The sequence below is a fragment of the Camponotus vicinus genome, unplaced genomic scaffold (genome assembly GCF_025532165.1).
Source record: "Camponotus vicinus isolate PSW18456_S1 unplaced genomic scaffold, iyCamVici1.0 SCAF_8, whole genome shotgun sequence".
In the NCBI taxonomy this organism is placed as follows: Eukaryota; Metazoa; Arthropoda; class Insecta; order Hymenoptera; family Formicidae; genus Camponotus; species Camponotus vicinus.
The window spans coordinates 9,144,456-9,162,192 of record NW_028141980.1 but is presented as its reverse complement, the minus strand read 5'-3'; the positions used below and the strand labels follow the sequence as shown (position 1 = coordinate 9,162,192).

Genomic DNA, 17,737 nt, shown 5'->3' with positions numbered 1-17,737 from the left:
CAAGCTACTGTTGTAAGAAACTTTATCAAGAAACATCCATCACTAAGGAACTAAAAAATATCTTACTAGTCATAAATTAAAATTGAAAAACATGAAAATAATGAAATAATTTTCAGTGTCATGTATGTATAAATGTTTAAAATGACGATGCTTGTAAATCTAGTAATCAATTGTCTATCTTACATTTTTTTACTAACAATTAATACAAACGAATGACAGAAGAAATTGAGCAAAGTTGCCAATTCGATTTTCGCGCCAACAGACTAAAATTTTAAGCTTATCCACATACAAAGCAAAATGTGCATAGCCAATGAATTCTGATTGGTTGATTGTCATTCACGCAAGCTATTGGGTAGACCTTCATATTTTGGAATATTCTGCTCGATGCTCAAATTTTGCTATAGGACATGTAAACTAGGCATATCTCTTTTCCACGAAGTCCTATCTTACGAAGATATTTCCTCGCCTACCCGCGTCTTCGTTGGATCAGTTCAAACAAGTTCAAATTTACGTGCGCAAAAAACCCGGCGATCGGTGGGGACCTGTAAACAGGAACGATCTGTTAGGATGGAAAGCGAAAGGTATTCACCGCCTGATCGTAAATTGGAGACTTATCTGACGCACAGTCTCATCCTCGTCGTCATTTTCGCCATCCCCGTTGCGTACAAAGCGACGAAAGACGGGATGATGATGTCGTTGATAGCGACGTGCCTCGCTACGTCCGTATTCCTCGTGATCTTTCTACTTTGTGACGTAACGCTGCGTCTGTGTCAGACGGTCATCTCATTGACGAACATGGATCCGCGGTCCGGACAAAGTTTCTCATCCATCATCAGTCATTACTTTGCTCTGAACACCGCGTCCGCGGTGGTCGTTATCATCGGCGTGTTTTTATTCCTTATCGCGTCGACAATGATCGTTCGGGGATGCCCGTTGAATCACGTATGGGATTTCGGTCCCTACATCTGCGTGCCGTCAATGATATTCTCCTTCTACTTGCTGAGGATAACGGATCTGGCCGAGTGGGAGAGAGGACCGCTGCTCGATCTCGACGTCATGAAAGGTCTGGATTATGGCACGGGTATGGCCTATAGTTTCTACTACGGTTACCTCCAATTGATCCTACCGAATCGCGGCACCTCCGATAGCAAGAGCATTATCGAAAAGATTGAAAACTTCGAAGACAAGCACGAAGTAACTTTCCCAGTGCACAAGCTGTTTATCGTGATACCATCGTCAGGATATATCTCGCCACACTTAAAGGAGATGTCGGACCAGTGGATGGAGAGTGCGCGCGAATTGGAAGAGGAGAAACGCGACCGAGCTGGTACAATAGGAAGAACATATCGTAACAACGCTTACAAGATATATCCTAATGGAAGAGACTCTGGTGCTAGTCCAGTATATGTAGTAGCGGAAGGTGCAACACCATTGCTGACATTCTACGAAGTACAACAACACAGTCATCCAGAATCTATTGTATACAAGCGATACAAAAACGAGATTACCATGATGTTTTATAAGAAGCTGCGAGAAATTTTGGAAAGCGAACCAACTACGAGAAACTTGTGCGAATTAATTTACTACAACGATTATGATTCAAACGGTGCTAGAGTTAATGTCGCAAAGGTAATCTTACAAAGAATATCTGAAATAACAAGTTCCACATAAATATTAAAAAAATTTAAATATATATTTTGTGAATTCTTTGTTTGTGATAAGTTTTATATGAGATTTTATATATATATATATATATATATATATATATGTATATATATAATATATATATATAATAGTAACTTATTTGATCACATTTGCACTATTTATACATTGGTGCCAAAGATTGTATTATATTGCCTAAGCAGAGAATTTATATATAAAACTTTATATATAATAGGCCTCTTTTCTTTTAGTGAGTAAGTAAAGAGTAATATATCATAAGTGATCAAATTTGTTACAAATATATACAACATGTAACAATGTTGCGCAATTTAAAACTTGTAGTAATCAATTTTTACAATTTTATGTTCACAAATAACATATTCTTGTTCCTCTTTTATATTCTTATTTCGACAATATTAATTAAAAATATTGTAATTGCAATATTATAACTTCTAAGATGTATTTATGTGACAATTTTCTTTTACAAATTAGGAGAATCCAAGATTAACACATGATACAGACAAATTTTATTTCTATATAATTTAAAAATAAAAATTTTAATTTTATTTACAATTTTTATATATATATGCAATCTGATTGAATTAATAATAAAATCATCATAAAATACTTTTGCTCAAAAGTACAATTACAATACTTTTTAGAACTTTTAGAATTAATTAAGTAATTTAGAATTACAATACACTTTTAAAAATTGCTAGACAAGCAATTTAATTTTCATATTTTATATATTTGTTAAAGATCTTTTTATAATGTATAAAAAAATGATAGTAAAATATGTATATCTATGTATAAAATGTGTCATTCATTCACAGATACAAATTTCTTAAGAAATAGATTACAAAGTATCAGCAATTCTAAAAGCACGTCTTGATGACCGTTAAACATATGACAACTGTAAAACATATCCATGTACGATTAGTGTCTCCACGTTCACGATCGTACTTTTTATATGTAAATATACATATTAAATTCAACAAGAATTAATATCGAGAATGAAATAATTTGTAACATATATAAAGCATTTGTTTTGTCACATTTTATTTAAAAAAAATCATACTTTTTAATAAAGCCATCAGCAAAAGGCACAAAATTGAAGCATGTTAGCTATACTTGCACTTGTCATCCGATTAAGTTGACATTCTCGATGGTTACGAACACATTTAAATCGTTATAGTAAACGATCGGCAGATTATATTTATTATATGTCCATTTCAAATTGCTCTGCAGATATATAAAGCATTTACTGCTTATTATATATCTTGTGAATTCTTTGTTTGTGATAAGTTTCATATGAGATTAAATATATATATATATATATTTATATATATATTATATATATATATATTATATATATATATATATATATATATATATATATATTATATATATATTATATTATATTTTATATATATATATTATATATATATATATATATATATATATATATATATATATATATTATATTTTATATATATATATATATATATATATATATATATATATATATTATATTTTATATATATATATATATATATATATATATATTATATTATATATATATATTATATTATATATATATATATATATTATATTTTATATATATATATATATATATATATATATATATATAATACATAATATATAATAGTAACTTATTTGATCACATTTGCTATTTATACATTGGTGCCAAAGGTTGTATTACGTTATCTAAGCAGAGAATTAACTTTATATATAACGGTCCCCTTTTCTTTTAGTGTAAAGAGTAATATATTATATTATAAGTGATCAAATCCGTTTAAAATATATATATAACAACATATAACCATGTTGCACAATTTAAAACTTATAGCAATCAATTTTTACAATTTTATATTCGCAAATAACATATTTTTGTTCCTCTTTCATACTCTGCATTTTGACAATATCAATTAAAAATATTGTAATTGATATAAAATCACCGTAAAATACTTTTGCTCAAAGCTACAATTACAATACATTTTAGAACTTTTAGAATTAATTAAGTAATTTAGATTACAATATATTTTTAGAAACTATTAGACAAGTGATTTAATTTTTATATTTTATATATTTGTTAAAGATCTTTTTATAATGTATAAAAAAATGATAGTAAAATATGTATATCTATGTATAAAATGTGTCATTCATTCACAGATACAAATTTCTTAAGAAATAGATTACAAGGTTTCAGCAATTCTAAAAGGAAGACTTGACGACTATTAAAATATATGTACGATTAGTGTTCATGATTGAACTCTTTATATGTAAATATACATATTATATTTAACAAGAATTAATATCGAGAGTGAAATAATTTGTAATATATATAAAACATTTATTGTTTTGTCACAGAGCATTTTATTTAAAAAAATCATACTTCTTAATAAGGCCATCAGTAAAAGGCACAAAATTGAAGCATGTTAGCCATACTTGCACTTGTCATCCGATTAAATCGACATTTTCAAGTATGGCTACGAACACATTTAAATCGTTATAGTAAACGATCGGCAGATTACATGTCCATTTCAAATTGCTCTGCAGATTCCTCGATCACCAGAACATCTGTAATATTAAATAAATATAAGAAAAAAAAAGTTTATCACATTCAATATTATTAATATAGAATAAATCACAATTTTACCAGGAAAAAATTGATATTTAATTGGAAATGAAAATTAATCAAAAGTTCCCTTAATAAAACATCGTGTAATCTTTTTTTATAGAGGAAAAAAATCAAGTGATAAATGGAATGATAAATTTTAAGCAAACTGACCTTTATCGGAATTTTTAGCAGGATCTCTTATGATTGCTGGTGTGCTGCCTTTCAGTAATTCTGATGGTATACTCAACGTATTTCGCGGCGGTGTTTGTGATACCGGAGAGTTTCGCAAGTTCATCAAAAACGCGCGTTCATATACAATGCGAGTACCTGCGTAGAATTCGTGAATTTTATATAATTATATCATAGAATTTTATATAGTATTATATAATAGAAGCTTTAATTTTTCAATAAACAAATTTTACAAGAATTTGTGATAAAGTTACTTTTTCAGATAAATTTAATAATATGAAATTAAATTTTTATTATATGATTAATTAAATATTCGTAAAATAATAATTTCATTAGAAGCAATTAGAAATATGTGTAACACAAATACTATGTAAATCACTATTTATCACAACACAATATTCGTTGTGTATATAAGTCCGATTTAAAGTCACAATATACTCATGATAAGAATTATCTGATAAAATTGCAACACGTTAATTAATAGAGATAAAGTATGAGTCAATTTTATCATAAACTTATCATATAGTGTTATATATGTTTATTCGATTAAGATTTGACAGAACAAAGGATTTGTATTCTTAAAAAATAATCCTATTTTCAGAAAAAATGCGAATCAAATAAAATGAATGAGATGAAACGATAAAATGATTTTTGACAAAAATTTATACAGGCAAAGAATGACGACACACAGGAACGATACAATGGCCCGACAGTCACATGAAAAGAGGCGCATACAGTGCCTATTAATACAAGTGTATTTCTGTACTGACACCTACCTAACTTAAAAGGGATGCAAGGATCGACGAGATTGCTAAGATAAACATAATCATAGGAAACATGAAGATGTATGTGAAAATTATGTTTATACTTTCTAAAAAAAAGAGAGAAAGAAAAAAAGAAAAAAGCTTCACTAAAAAAGTTATTTTGCATAAGATAATATCTTAAAGATAGAAATCTTTTCATATTTATTCACTATAAAAAAGAAAACGTGCAACATGACCCTCCATTAAATTTTCTACGATTAAAGCAATTTTTTTTCTACTCGGACAATAATAGTACAAAATAATTACAAAAAAATTATGCAATGTTGCAATGTTAGGACAAGGATACACCGTTCATTTGTAAACAGTTGTATAACAATTGTTATTGTTTACACGTAGAAATGTCATGCAAAATTCATTTAGATGTATGTTCATCGGGCATAGAATACACGTGTCATGCGTTGAAGTTAAAGTTATCGCGAAGGCCCAGCAACGAACACTTGTTTTTCAAAGCACCGTGACTTTTAGCTCGGCGTCGCGCAGTGATAAACATTACACGTCACCGATTACGCATCGGATGATGTTCACACATTAATTCGGCCTTGATCGTTATTTAGGCCTAGGAACGTTGCAGGACGTGCAAGATGTGCAAAATGCACGTGGCCTTACTCACGTAGAATAGAATATTTTTGCTTATTATAAATAAAAATTGTATGTTTAATCGATGTCTCTTCTCAATTCTTTCGTAAAAGAAGAATCGAATCGAAATTTATCAGAAGGAACGCGGAAGGATCTTTTTTTTTTAAATTTTTATATTTTACGTCCTCTTTCCTAGAAATGATAAATATATTCAACGCTCCGATTCGCTTTATTGACTCCTCTGAATCTTCTTTTTAATCGAAAAATAATGTGTATTCAAAGAAATGTAAATACAAGCGCAACAAGTTATCATTTAAAAGACACGATATATGTTTATCTAATGTATTATCTTCGAGATTTGAAAATCTGCTATTAATATCACAAACTCGTGTATATGTAATGTATCATGAGTTTACCTTATTTGCATGTTGTGTGTGTGTGTGTATACATGCATTTAGTCATGTTTTATTTATTTATTTTTTTTTTATGAAGAAAGTGTAAACATAATTTTTCATTCGTATTATTAGAAACAAAAATTGTTTGAATAAAGTCATCAATTGTCTGTGTTTTATATATATATAAAATTTATACGACGCAAAAATTTTGAAATTTTTTTCATGCAGACGAAAAATTAAATCCCGAAATATGCAATTATGCAACATGCTCGTTATCGAATCGAGTGTGTATGGGTGCGAGAGAGATAACCACGCGTCGCGCCGGCTGACACACACGTAAATACCAATGGCCTTGAAGCTTGCACGTGTTGCATTTGTTTATCGAGGTCGCACCGACTCCCAAACGATATCTCGGAGTCGATGCCTTCGCGTCTTCCGATACGCATAAAACGTCGCAATAAGTTTATCTTTTTTTCTTCACATGTGTGCGTGCGAAATGCAAGTGTTTTTCTAAGAAAAAAAAATGAGAGAAATTCTCGTATCTGTCAGTATTTGTTTTATCTGCTGATTGCGCGAGAAACATCGCGACAGATGTTTATTAAGTGGAACTTTCGCATCGGAATTTGTAATTTCTTTGTCAATATTCCTCCTAACGAGAGAGTGTTTCATTCGAGAAACAAAGTACGTGATATGATTAGGAGAGGGGACTAAATTCGGAGATGATATAAATATACATAAAAAAATCTATTTTTTTCGCTCTTTGAAATATATCACGCCAACCGAAAATTTCTCTCGGATTTATTCGAATCGAACTGAATTCAAATTCAGTGCTGGCCTTCGTGATTTTTTACGTTTTCACGATCGACGAAGGATATACGGCAAGATATTTGTCGGTTGACCATTGAATAGAAAATTCTTAGAATCTCAAGGGTTTTTCCTTTTTTCTTTCTTTCCATAGAAATCGCAGAGGTTTGACCATAGTTTCATGGTCAGGAATAAATTTAAGAAAAAATTGACTTAACGGAATAAAGGATGCACTGACCTCCCGGTGTCGTAGAATAAAGAGTGCCTCCGGGAGTGGACGAATAATCCGTTGGCAACTGATTAGGATCGTGGATGACGATCCTCTTAGACGGTATGCTCTGGCTCTGGGTAGCCTGTCTGGCGATAGGAGAAGCCGACATTTCGTATAGCGTCTTTTCCCTCGTATCTTTTTCTCTCGCTTTGATCTCCGAATTTCCGACTCTTCTCGCGTTTCGATCCAACGAAAACAAAGGTCAGGTCGACGATGTCTCCAAATTGATCCCTCGACTGGTTGCTATTAGCGGCACCCGCTGCGCAGTTACGTACATAAGGAGAACAAAAATATGATACCATGTGATTGATGGCAAATTTATGCAAAAGTGCCGATATTGTGAAGAATAATATACCGTATTCGTCAAGTTCGTCCTGCTTCTTTTTGCACCGAGTTGCGAGTCTCTCTCGACTAATCCACACGCGATCCTAATTGAGAATCTAGTTCGCGATTGTAATAAAGTTTTTTCGTCTCAGCGCGACATAACCTATAAAATTAGCAGCGAGGAATGCACCGCCTTGTCCCGTGCAAAATGCCGCGAAATTCGATAAGCCAGTGTCCGTTTATATAAGCTTTCCACCTCTTCCAAGGGCGTCTCACAAGGGAGGGGATAACAGGGTGGCCAACTTTGCGAAAAAACTCATATGTTGGAGCGAGCTGTCAAGGGTGGGGAATGGCTTTCAGCAGGAAGAGCTGCTTTGCAACTGTGTAAAATTCGTGAATCTGATTGGAGTATGCTCTTAGATTCAGTCAAAATTAAGAGCATACACCAATCAGGCTCACGAATTTTACAACAGTTACAAAGCAGCTTTTTTGCTGAACGCAGCCAATGATCCTATTGGTAGAAAAAGAAACGTGCTGATTGGCCGCATTCAGCAGGCTCAACCGCTAAGTAGCAATCGAACATGATTGGTTTCTACTTTCAGGTCCGACCAATCAGCGTCGAATTACATCGGAAAATCTAGTAATGTTGTCCAACTGTTGAGTCTGCTGAATGCGGCCATTGGCTGCGTTCAGCAGAAAAAGCTGCTTTGCAACTGTTGTAAAATTCGTAAGCCTGATTGGTGTCATGGTGTAAGTAGACAAGGTGAACAATTCCGATAGATGCGCAGTAGGTTAAAATAAGTGGGGGACAGTCAGCCAATTACGTTTTGAGCTTTTATGCGAAATTCAATATGGCTGCTTATATACTTTCACTGTCACATTGAATGAGTTGAACATGAGTTGAACTGATCGTTATTAATTATCGGTTGAATGTTGTTCTCATCGTGATTAAAATATGCTGAAAATGCCAGTGTGCTGTGTTAAAAATTGCAAAATACAAAACTGTACTAAAAAAGAAAAAAGAAAACTCAAACATATGTGCAATAAACAATCTGTATAGTCATACTTCGCTTCTGTAATATTTATATTAAATACAACATATTTTTATCCAAATTGCGTGAGATACAATCTCATTTCATTTTTGAAACTTTCAAACAGCGCGCTGCCTAAAAGCTCAAGTTCTGATTGGTCAAGATCTCAGACCTCCGCCATTATGCGCAATGGTTCACCTTGTCTACTTACACCATGATTGGTGTATGCTCTTAATTTTGACTGAATCTAAGAGCATACACCAATCAGATTCACGAATTTTACAACAGTTGCAAAGCAGCTTTTCCTGCTGAACGCAGCCATTGGATCGCTATCTTTGTCAGGGATTCGCTGATTGGTTGGTACTAATATAGTATCATCGTCAAAAACATTGACTTTATATTGACTATATTTTATGAATTGACAAGAAAAATAAATAATTTACAACCATTTCTAATTTCATTGTTGAAATTTATAATAAAACCGAAACATGTTTTAGAAGCTGTTGCTATATCGCTTTTATCGCTGTATCCGATGGGAAATATTTTTAGTTCGGATGACATAGGCTGTTTTCCGACATTCATTTGAAGATTTATAGTTTACGTCACTATTTTACTGGTGTTTGCGAGTCATGTCTTGTCTTGCGTTTGAATGAGAAACTGTTTTGTATACTATTATTTATATTACGATTTATAAAAGTTGTTTTCTGTGAAGCACGCGATTTCGAGATGAATCCCTCAGAGCCGAGCAGTACCGAAACTCTCAGGTACAATGAGTTCACATTGGATGATACTGAAACAAGGTTATATGCCGGTTTATTTTTGACAGATCAAAATTTTACGCGTACTGTATCTATGATATTGATAATGACATTAATGATTTTGCAGAAAATTTGCATGCCACAAGCGACATTATTAGTTACATTTATCGTTTCTTTTCAGTTCTAAGATGAAAGATGTGATTGATGTTCTAGCGATGCAACGCGAAAAAAGGAATACGTTGCAAAAAAGTATTACAATCGATTATACCAAGTCTAACGACAGTTTTACAGTTTCACGATTTATCTTTGAGTGTGGTATGTCAACTGCGATATCTTTGCTGTGTTCCGATATCCACTAGTACTGAAAATCTATAATTTACATCACATACTATAGATCTCCAGTACTGTCAATGAATCGGAATGTAGTCCTTGTAGATGCTCCATGGAAGAAGTCATATTTTTAAGATAAACCACAAAAAAACATTTCTTTGATTGTAGGTTTAAAATTAGAAGCTCATCCATTAACAATAGCTACCGCTGCAACATTATATCACAGATTTATAAAAGAAGCAACATTGCAGGGATATGATAATTATGTAAGAATAAATAATATAGAAATAATATTAATTAAATTTTTAACAAATTATAAGTCAATATTATAAGTCTCATTTGTTTTAGTTAATAGCATCGACATGTCTTTATTTGGCCAGTAAAGTCAAAGATGATGCATTAAAAATAAGAGACATAATGAATGTATCTTACAATACACTTCATAGAGGATCTCAGCCTCTAGATCTTGGTGATCAATATTGGAGTATGAGAGATGCGATTGTACAAGCTGAGCTTTTAATTATGAGAATGCTCAAATTTCAAGTCACACCTGTACATCCACACAAGGTACAAGCATTACTAATTGCATAATATTAATGCAATATCAATGTGTAATATATATATGAACAATTTACATGTTTATTGTTACAGTATATGCTTCATTATTTGAGATCTCTACAAGCCTGGTTTGGCGAAGAGGAGTGGTCCAAGTATCCAGTTGCCAAAACTAGTATGGCATTGCTGCAAGACTTTCATCATTCCCCAGCTATTCTTGATTATCCACCAAATTTAATAGCAATAGCTTGTATTAATTTGTCATTGCAAATTTATGGTGTAGTTGTACCTCTGATGGACGAGTGTGATCAACAACCATGGTTCAATGTAAGTATGGATGTGTGTGCATATATAGGATATTAATTTACATATAAATTAATGTAATGTGATTTGATTGTGTGAATTATTTCATGTAACAGGTTTTCTGCAAAGATTTAGCAAGGGATAAACTATGGGAAATTATGGAGAAAGTTATGGCAGCATATGATGAAGAACCTGAAACGAGAGATAACTGATCAGAACGAATTTGTATCTTGCATTGCAATAAAACATTTCCTTCATATTAAAAGTGTTGTAATTATATAGAGAAGAAGCAAAGACTTTTTGTAAATGAAAAACTACATTCTATGAATTTGTACGTTTATTTTTGTCCAATTGAGATCTTAAATATAAGCTATGTCAAGGCCAAATAATGTTCTTATTATAAAGCTTTTCTATCATCTCTCATTTTAAACATTTTATGTTATTGACGCGTGAATGTATCTAATGCTCCGATTGCCTATTGACAGAGAATCTCTAGAAATTTCTATCATTTTACGAGCATTCAGTTGACGGTTTATAATCGAATGGACAAGATCATAATTGATTACAATATTGGACTTCACTGTACGGACATTGATTGTATGCACTGTCAGGTACATACATAATATATAGAATATCTTGTACAGGTATTGGTGATATTGGCACTCATCGCGCCACCTAGGTTGGCACACACATTGTTCTCTTTTCATGAAACGCCGTAAAGATAAAAATCGCAACCGTCAAGTGTTTCGATTTACATTATACATATGTAACAGCACGGTAGAGGTAACGCACGGACGTCGATCTTTTAGTGTAGTAAGTATATTATCCGTTCGACGCTATTTTTTCCACGACACAAACCTGGTTTACTCTTTCGAGAAATAAGCGTTCAGTGACGTGTCTCTTCGTGTCTCTTTTACAAGGCATGAATTTTCTGTTATGATACAAGTGAGAGACGTGTGCGCGTATGTGCTAAAGAGATGCCGTTTATGGTGATCCCGATTATTCAGTAATTATTACGCACGATAATAACGTCTTCATGTCGCGTGCATATACAGTGACACTCGAATGTTGCGAGCAGTGATTATATATCTATTACATTCTCCGTCAAATTGTTAATTGTAAGTATCTCGCATGCATGCAGAGTGTGCTAAAAAGTACCAGTTCTTTGCGAAAAGTATACGACGTTCGCTTCCAATATGACTGCAGGGTGGCTGTCAGTGTCGATCTTTGACATTCTGAAATCTGTTCGATTTGAGATACATTTCTAATTTAACAGAATGTAATTTGCAAATGTATTTCAAAAAGACAGACATGTCTCATGCTATTGCTTATGAGAGCTTAAATTAGATTTCGAAAGAGAATTTGTTTTTTCAAGAAAAGTATATGGGATACATGGAATCGGTATGTATTTTATTACAGGAATGTCCCAAATTACGGTTACATCAAGTGGGATGGAACGCAGCATACATGAGATGTTAAAGGATGCGCCTTCCTTGAATGAGAGTGACAATGCTGTACATACCGGGACTCCTCCACCTCATGTACCAAACAACTGTAGCAGCGATAGTCACCCGAGACCAGCCACTATAAATTTGAGCTTAGGAAGTCCTACAAATCAGACTTGTATATATCAAATATTCTCTTGTATATTTATCAGTGAACAAAATTTCAGAGATTTTAAAATTGGAGTAAAAAGATGTCTGTCTTTTTTCAGCTATGACAGTTTCCCCAAATACACCTATTCAAAATGGTGATACGCAAACTATGCGCACTACTCAAAGCAAAATTGAGAGTCTAAAGAATTGGAGTATTTCCACGTATAAATGCACCAAACAGTTAATGTACGAGAGATTAGGGAAAACATCTCGTACTGTAGACTTTGGTGAGTTTCACCTATATAAGAAAACAGGCTTAACAAATTATTGTCATTTGTAAGACATAAAAATAAACATCTGTTTTTTATTCCAGAACTTGAGACTCAGATTGAATTGCTTAGAGATACTCAGAGAAAATATTGCAACGTTCTGCGATTATCACGAGCTTTGGCATCACACTTTCATCATGTTGTTCAGACACAACATGCCCTTGGAGAAGCGTTTTCTGAATTAGCACAGAAATCGCCTGAGCTCCAAGAAGAGTTTCTATATAATTCGGAAACGCAGAGAAATTTAACTAAAAATGGCGAAACACTTTTAGGGGCCTTAAATTTCTTTGTTTCTTCAGTGAATACCTTGTGTAATAAAACAATCGAGGACACTCTACTCACAGTGAGACAATATGAAACTGCAAGGTATGCAAATTTTGTTTTTTATATCTTTTAAAATATATCATTTATCATTATAAATAAATTTAAATATATCATTTATCATTGTGATGTAATAATTTTGCAGGATAGAGTATGATGCATATAGAACAGATCTAGAGGCTCTTGTGCAAGCTACAAAATCAGATGGCAGTAATGCAGCAAGATTAGAAGAGGCACAGGCTAATTATGAAGGACACAAACAGAATTTCGAAAAATTGCGCTCAGACGTTTCTATCAAATTGAAGTTTTTAGACGAAAACCGGGTACGCTCTCTTAATTCTTTTCGAAATCGACAATTAATTGGTTCTGTCATTTTCTAACAATACAATATTGTTTCAGATTAAAGTGATGCACAAACAATTATTGTTATTCCATAATGCTATATCTGCATACTTCTCGGGGAATCAAACTGCATTGGAGGCAACTCTCAAACAATTCAACATCAAGGTGAAATCACCAAATTCCACCTTGCCCTCATGGTTGGAACAGTAGTTGAAATAAAGTGAACATCTCTCTCTTCTCCTGCCGCGAAGGATGTGACTGTACAAGCGCGTTCGCCCACTGAATTACTCTGTTGTGAAATACAGAAAGTAAAGGTAGAACAGTTATCAAAACCACTCAACAATTCGCCGGTACGTATTGTGAAAGCTGCCGTTTAGTCTGATAATTTAAATAATGTAGAGTGAAAAAAAATCGAGATTTATGATGTGTATAAACAGACTGAATCCCTAAAAGTTATGGTGTAATATCTTAATCATTATATATTGATCATTATATACATATACATACATGTATGTATACATATATATCTACACAAATATATACACGCATATGTATATATATATGTATATATATATTTATATATATAATATTTTTGACATACACATCATGTATAAAATTAATTCTTTTAAGAAAATTGCAAATTAATAGGAAGTTCAAAACAACTTGTTCAAAACAACTTGTTCAATAATGTCTTAACAATTAAGTTCCAATGCTTAAACATTTAAAGAGGCAATAGATTTAATTTTTATATTTGTCTTATAGAGGAAATGTAATTTCTCTCTTCAATGTAAATACGTAACGTGACGTAATATGATAAATGGAGCCTTCTATTTTACAGTATATTAGTGATATTAATTGCTTGTTTATATCACATTTTACAAATGCATAATAAGCATGTAATTTAATAATATACTATCCACTATCTTAAAAGACTAATCTTTAAATTATTATTTATAAATCATTATTTCATAAAAATTCGAGCTTTGACGCTATGATATTATTAAATTTACTCTTGTTTTCCATATCTAACAACATATAATTACTTAAATTATTACAAATTAATTTGTTAAAAGCAAGAAAATGATTGGATAGAAAATTTCAATAGAATGTTACATTGAAAATTTCAATTAAAGCTTGCATTAATCACACATCAAATATTAATGCGATTTTAATATCAATATATTGTTTTGCATCATATTTTACTGTAATTATTAAATTTTGGTATTATTATACAGAAACTAAAAGTATTATATATTTGTGACTATATATAATAAAATAAATTAGATCTGAATAACATGTATGAACTGATTTTGTTGAATCTATTTCTTAAAGAATCACATGTATGATATAATTCATTTTTTTTTTTATTTATTCTTTAATCTTAAAACTCATAATGCATGCAATTATAAATTATATAAATGTTTTATAAATAATTATATAAATAATAAATATTTGTCATCCTCTGTGGATAATGAGAATTATATTATATAAAATGTGTATTAATTTTTGTTAAATAGAAAATTTTTTTTATAGTTATATGTATAAAATGAAGATAAATCTTTTGTTTCTCCTATAAAAAAAATTGTAAGAAATATTATAAAGATATAAACATCATAACAATGGTATATTTGTAGCAATATATTGCTACAAGTATATATTTATATATAAATTGTGGAAGAATGTATGAATTTATTTTTAAATATTTCTACATCAAATTCTACTTAAAAATTTATCTTAGTTTCAAAGCTTAAAATTTAAACAAAACATTGCAAAAGAATGCTAGTCATTTTCTTACTTAAGTATTTAAAAATTATATATAAAAGATTCAATATAATTTTGTATCAAAATAAGTTTAATCGCTTGCGCTTGTATTCTATAGTGACAACATGATATATGTACAATGCATCACACATATACACTACACACACACACACACACATACAACAATTTGTAGTTTCCAGAGATCCGAAAAACTTTTTAAAAATATTTTGTAGCAAAAAGTGATGGCATTTTTCCAATAATGGTCATTTATTACTTGTCATAATAGTGATTACCATTGCATCTAGTTGCAGTTAATGAACAAATAAAAATCTAGTTATAGAGTGATATAATATTATAAAGGTGTTATATATGCCACAAGATTGCGAAGATGACTCTTCCAACGTGTACATGATATTTAATAAATATTCACATGTGTGTATGGTGAATGTATACAAAAAGTATAAAGATGTATAAGATATCAATCTCGAAGAATTCGCAGGTTTCTTATATATTTCACGCTTGTATCTGTTATCTAAAGATTAAGCGTGATATGAAATATTTCATAACTCTGGCCTTTGTGTAACAACTGCTATATTCATATCTGTATATATTCTTTACATATTATGTGAAGACTTAAAACATTAACACCTTCTTTTCTAGTTTATATAATTTTGCTACACAGAGCTAAGTTGCATTCCAGAATATAATTAAAGTTAGGTAAATGCTCTATCTGCTAAGATCTGATCTTTTTTTAATCAGTGTTACAAAAATTAATTTTTATTAGATTTGAAATATATATATATATAATTCTTAAACATTTTATTATTTATAAAATATATAGCTGAAATATTATGTTCCTAACTATGATGTTATCGTGTGTGTATATTATGTGTATACAAATCTCTTAACAATAAATGAATGCTTATACTTGCCTCCTTTTTATATCTCTTACACAAAATGTATTTATATATAAAAAATAATTCAAGGTAATCTTAAATCCATATTATAAATTAATCTCTTCAATTATATCTATCAAGTATAACTTTTCACTGCCAGTAGTGAAAATCTATAGTATGCATGACAAACTATAGATTTTTAGTATTGGAATATTGGAATATCGGAACGCCTGATTGACAACATTATACTCGTAAGCAATAATCTCAATATATAAAATTTTTTGCTTAAATAGCTATATACAAATAAATGATATAAAGGAGGAAATACAAATATATAGAATATATTCTCCTCAATTATCCTATATATACATATGTAAAATGTTTCAAAATATTATTATTATATACATATATTTATATGTACTCAACAGAATTTTATAATTTATGATTAAACTAACTAAAGAATATTTGAAGACTGATAATGCAGATAAATACATCATACATAATTGATATTAGCATCATTGTGGATTTTGTGTCACTTGCTGATTTTGTGCTTCTAATGCAGCTTGAGTCGTATTTATTTCTTCTATTCTTTTACGAACCATTATAGGCTGCACTTCCATAAATATCTCCATTATTTTATGATTTGCATGAATATATTTTTGCGCACAATTACTTACGCAAAGATCCTGCAATTTTAAAGATGAATATTAAATGGATTTATTTTCAATACTGTAATATACATATAATAACATTTGTAGAAATACTTACTTCGTTGGACGTGACTTCTCGAGTGAGGAAAGTATTTGCACATTTCTTAAAACACGTCTCAGATATTTGGTTGTAGAGGAGAAGAAAGTCTCTGAACTACTGAAAACAGATTTACTGAAAATTTATGTGACAATTTTACTATTATAACAACATTGCACATTTTAATAAAATAATTATACACACGAGAAGACATATGGTTATATCTAATCAAATTGTAATTATATTAAATTTAAGTACATTTCTTAACTGTAATGCATCCATGTAGATAGTTGTATATTTTCAACACTTTAAGAAAATATTATTTCTCTAAAAAGTATCTATCACTTTACTGTGAAATATTATTTATTTCGATAATATCAACAGAGAGAAGACTGAGAGATGTCATGGCCCGCTTTTATTTCATTTTTTTTTTTATTGAGCAAGAAGCACGCATTGGCTAGACGCCATATAGCATGATACATATAAGATTATCGTTAGTCGGTAAGGTTTAACAGTAGGTAAAAATTTTGGAATTAGTACAATTCTTTGGTATTATCGTAGGTTATAGAAATCAAATAATAAAATCTTTTAACAGCTTTTGTGCATACCTACAAGAAAACATAAAGAGAAACATCGAAGTTAGAATCGTTCTTATTTCTAGTGTGTCGTAATGTAATAAAGTAAATATATCTATTAAGAGTATAACGAAAATTTAAGATTAATATTGAGTACCAATATCTTATTTTAAATCTACATATTACACCTGTAAAAGAGAAGAAAAGATACATACAGTTATGTTCTATTTACATGTCACTCTTTCTTTGTAGACCTACACTCACATAGATTAGTACTTATTTGCATTCGTACATACATATGTTCTCATATACATATTATGTAATTTATATTATTTAATGTATGAGATTTAATATCAAAAGAAAATCGCTATTGTACTTATATTAAGTTAGATATCTGACTTACATCTAAACTTATAATAAAACTTAAATTTTGTATTGTTATGGAATTTAAGATTAGATCTTATTAAGTGTTAAGTGTTAGTAAGTATTAATAACATGTGTTAATAAT

At 30.7% G+C, this 17,737-nt stretch overlaps 5 protein-coding genes across 9 annotated transcripts; 3 read left to right on the top strand and 2 right to left on the bottom strand.

Annotated features, from left to right (window-relative positions):
- The first annotated feature begins 424 nt into the window (after window positions 1-424).
- Window positions 425-1,693, top strand: Sting (transmembrane protein sting). Its single transcript, XM_083105831.1, has one exon. The coding sequence runs from the start codon at window positions 568-570 to the stop codon at window positions 1,669-1,671; it is 1,104 nt and encodes a 367-aa protein (XP_082961957.1). The 5' UTR covers window positions 425-567; the 3' UTR covers window positions 1,672-1,693.
- Window positions 1,694-4,012: 2,319 nt separating this feature from the next.
- Window positions 4,013-7,912, bottom strand: Thor (eukaryotic translation initiation factor 4E binding protein thor). The gene is made up of 4 exons (XM_083105825.1): window positions 7,718-7,912; window positions 7,330-7,621; window positions 4,475-4,630; window positions 4,013-4,263 (listed from the first exon to the last, which is right to left on the bottom strand). The coding sequence occupies exons 2-4, from the start codon at window positions 7,469-7,471 to the stop codon at window positions 4,214-4,216; spliced, it is 348 nt and encodes a 115-aa protein (XP_082961951.1). The 5' UTR covers window positions 7,472-7,621; window positions 7,718-7,912; the 3' UTR covers window positions 4,013-4,213.
- Window positions 7,913-9,137: 1,225 nt separating this feature from the next.
- Koko (cyclin Q) lies at window positions 9,138-10,928 on the top strand. Of its 3 annotated transcripts, none has more exons than XM_083105985.1 (6): window positions 9,138-9,481; window positions 9,657-9,790; window positions 9,974-10,071; window positions 10,154-10,372; window positions 10,457-10,687; window positions 10,780-10,928. In XM_083105985.1, the coding sequence occupies exons 1-6, from the start codon at window positions 9,444-9,446 to the stop codon at window positions 10,873-10,875; spliced, it is 816 nt and encodes a 271-aa protein (XP_082962111.1). In that variant the 5' UTR covers window positions 9,138-9,443; the 3' UTR covers window positions 10,876-10,928. The 3 variants fall into 3 exon arrangements, with proteins under 3 accessions (XP_082962111.1, XP_082962110.1, XP_082962112.1); XM_083105984.1 differs by having other exon boundaries at window positions 9,139-9,517; XM_083105986.1 differs by having other exon boundaries at window positions 9,442-9,558.
- Window positions 10,929-11,320: 392 nt separating this feature from the next.
- Arfip (ADP ribosylation factor interacting protein arfaptin) lies at window positions 11,321-13,915 on the top strand. Of its 3 annotated transcripts, none has more exons than XM_083105983.1 (6): window positions 11,321-11,476; window positions 12,083-12,286; window positions 12,378-12,545; window positions 12,632-12,953; window positions 13,054-13,231; window positions 13,308-13,915. In XM_083105983.1, the coding sequence occupies exons 2-6, from the start codon at window positions 12,085-12,087 to the stop codon at window positions 13,458-13,460; spliced, it is 1,023 nt and encodes a 340-aa protein (XP_082962109.1). In that variant the 5' UTR covers window positions 11,321-11,476; window positions 12,083-12,084; the 3' UTR covers window positions 13,461-13,915. The 3 variants fall into 3 exon arrangements, with proteins under 3 accessions (XP_082962109.1, XP_082962107.1, XP_082962108.1); XM_083105981.1 differs by having other exon boundaries at window positions 12,360-12,545; XM_083105982.1 differs by lacking the exon at window positions 11,321-11,476 and adding an exon at window positions 11,491-11,781 and having other exon boundaries at window positions 12,360-12,545.
- A 2,317-nt stretch (window positions 13,916-16,232) lies between these two features.
- On the bottom strand, window positions 16,233-17,106 carry LOC145975487 (mitochondrial import inner membrane translocase subunit Tim10 B). The gene is made up of 3 exons (XM_083105987.1): window positions 16,913-17,106; window positions 16,676-16,771; window positions 16,233-16,593 (listed from the first exon to the last, which is right to left on the bottom strand). Exons 1-3 carry the CDS (start codon window positions 16,934-16,936, stop codon window positions 16,423-16,425), a joined length of 291 nt encoding a protein of 96 aa, XP_082962113.1. The 5' UTR covers window positions 16,937-17,106; the 3' UTR covers window positions 16,233-16,422.
- Window positions 17,107-17,737: the final 631 nt, after the last annotated feature.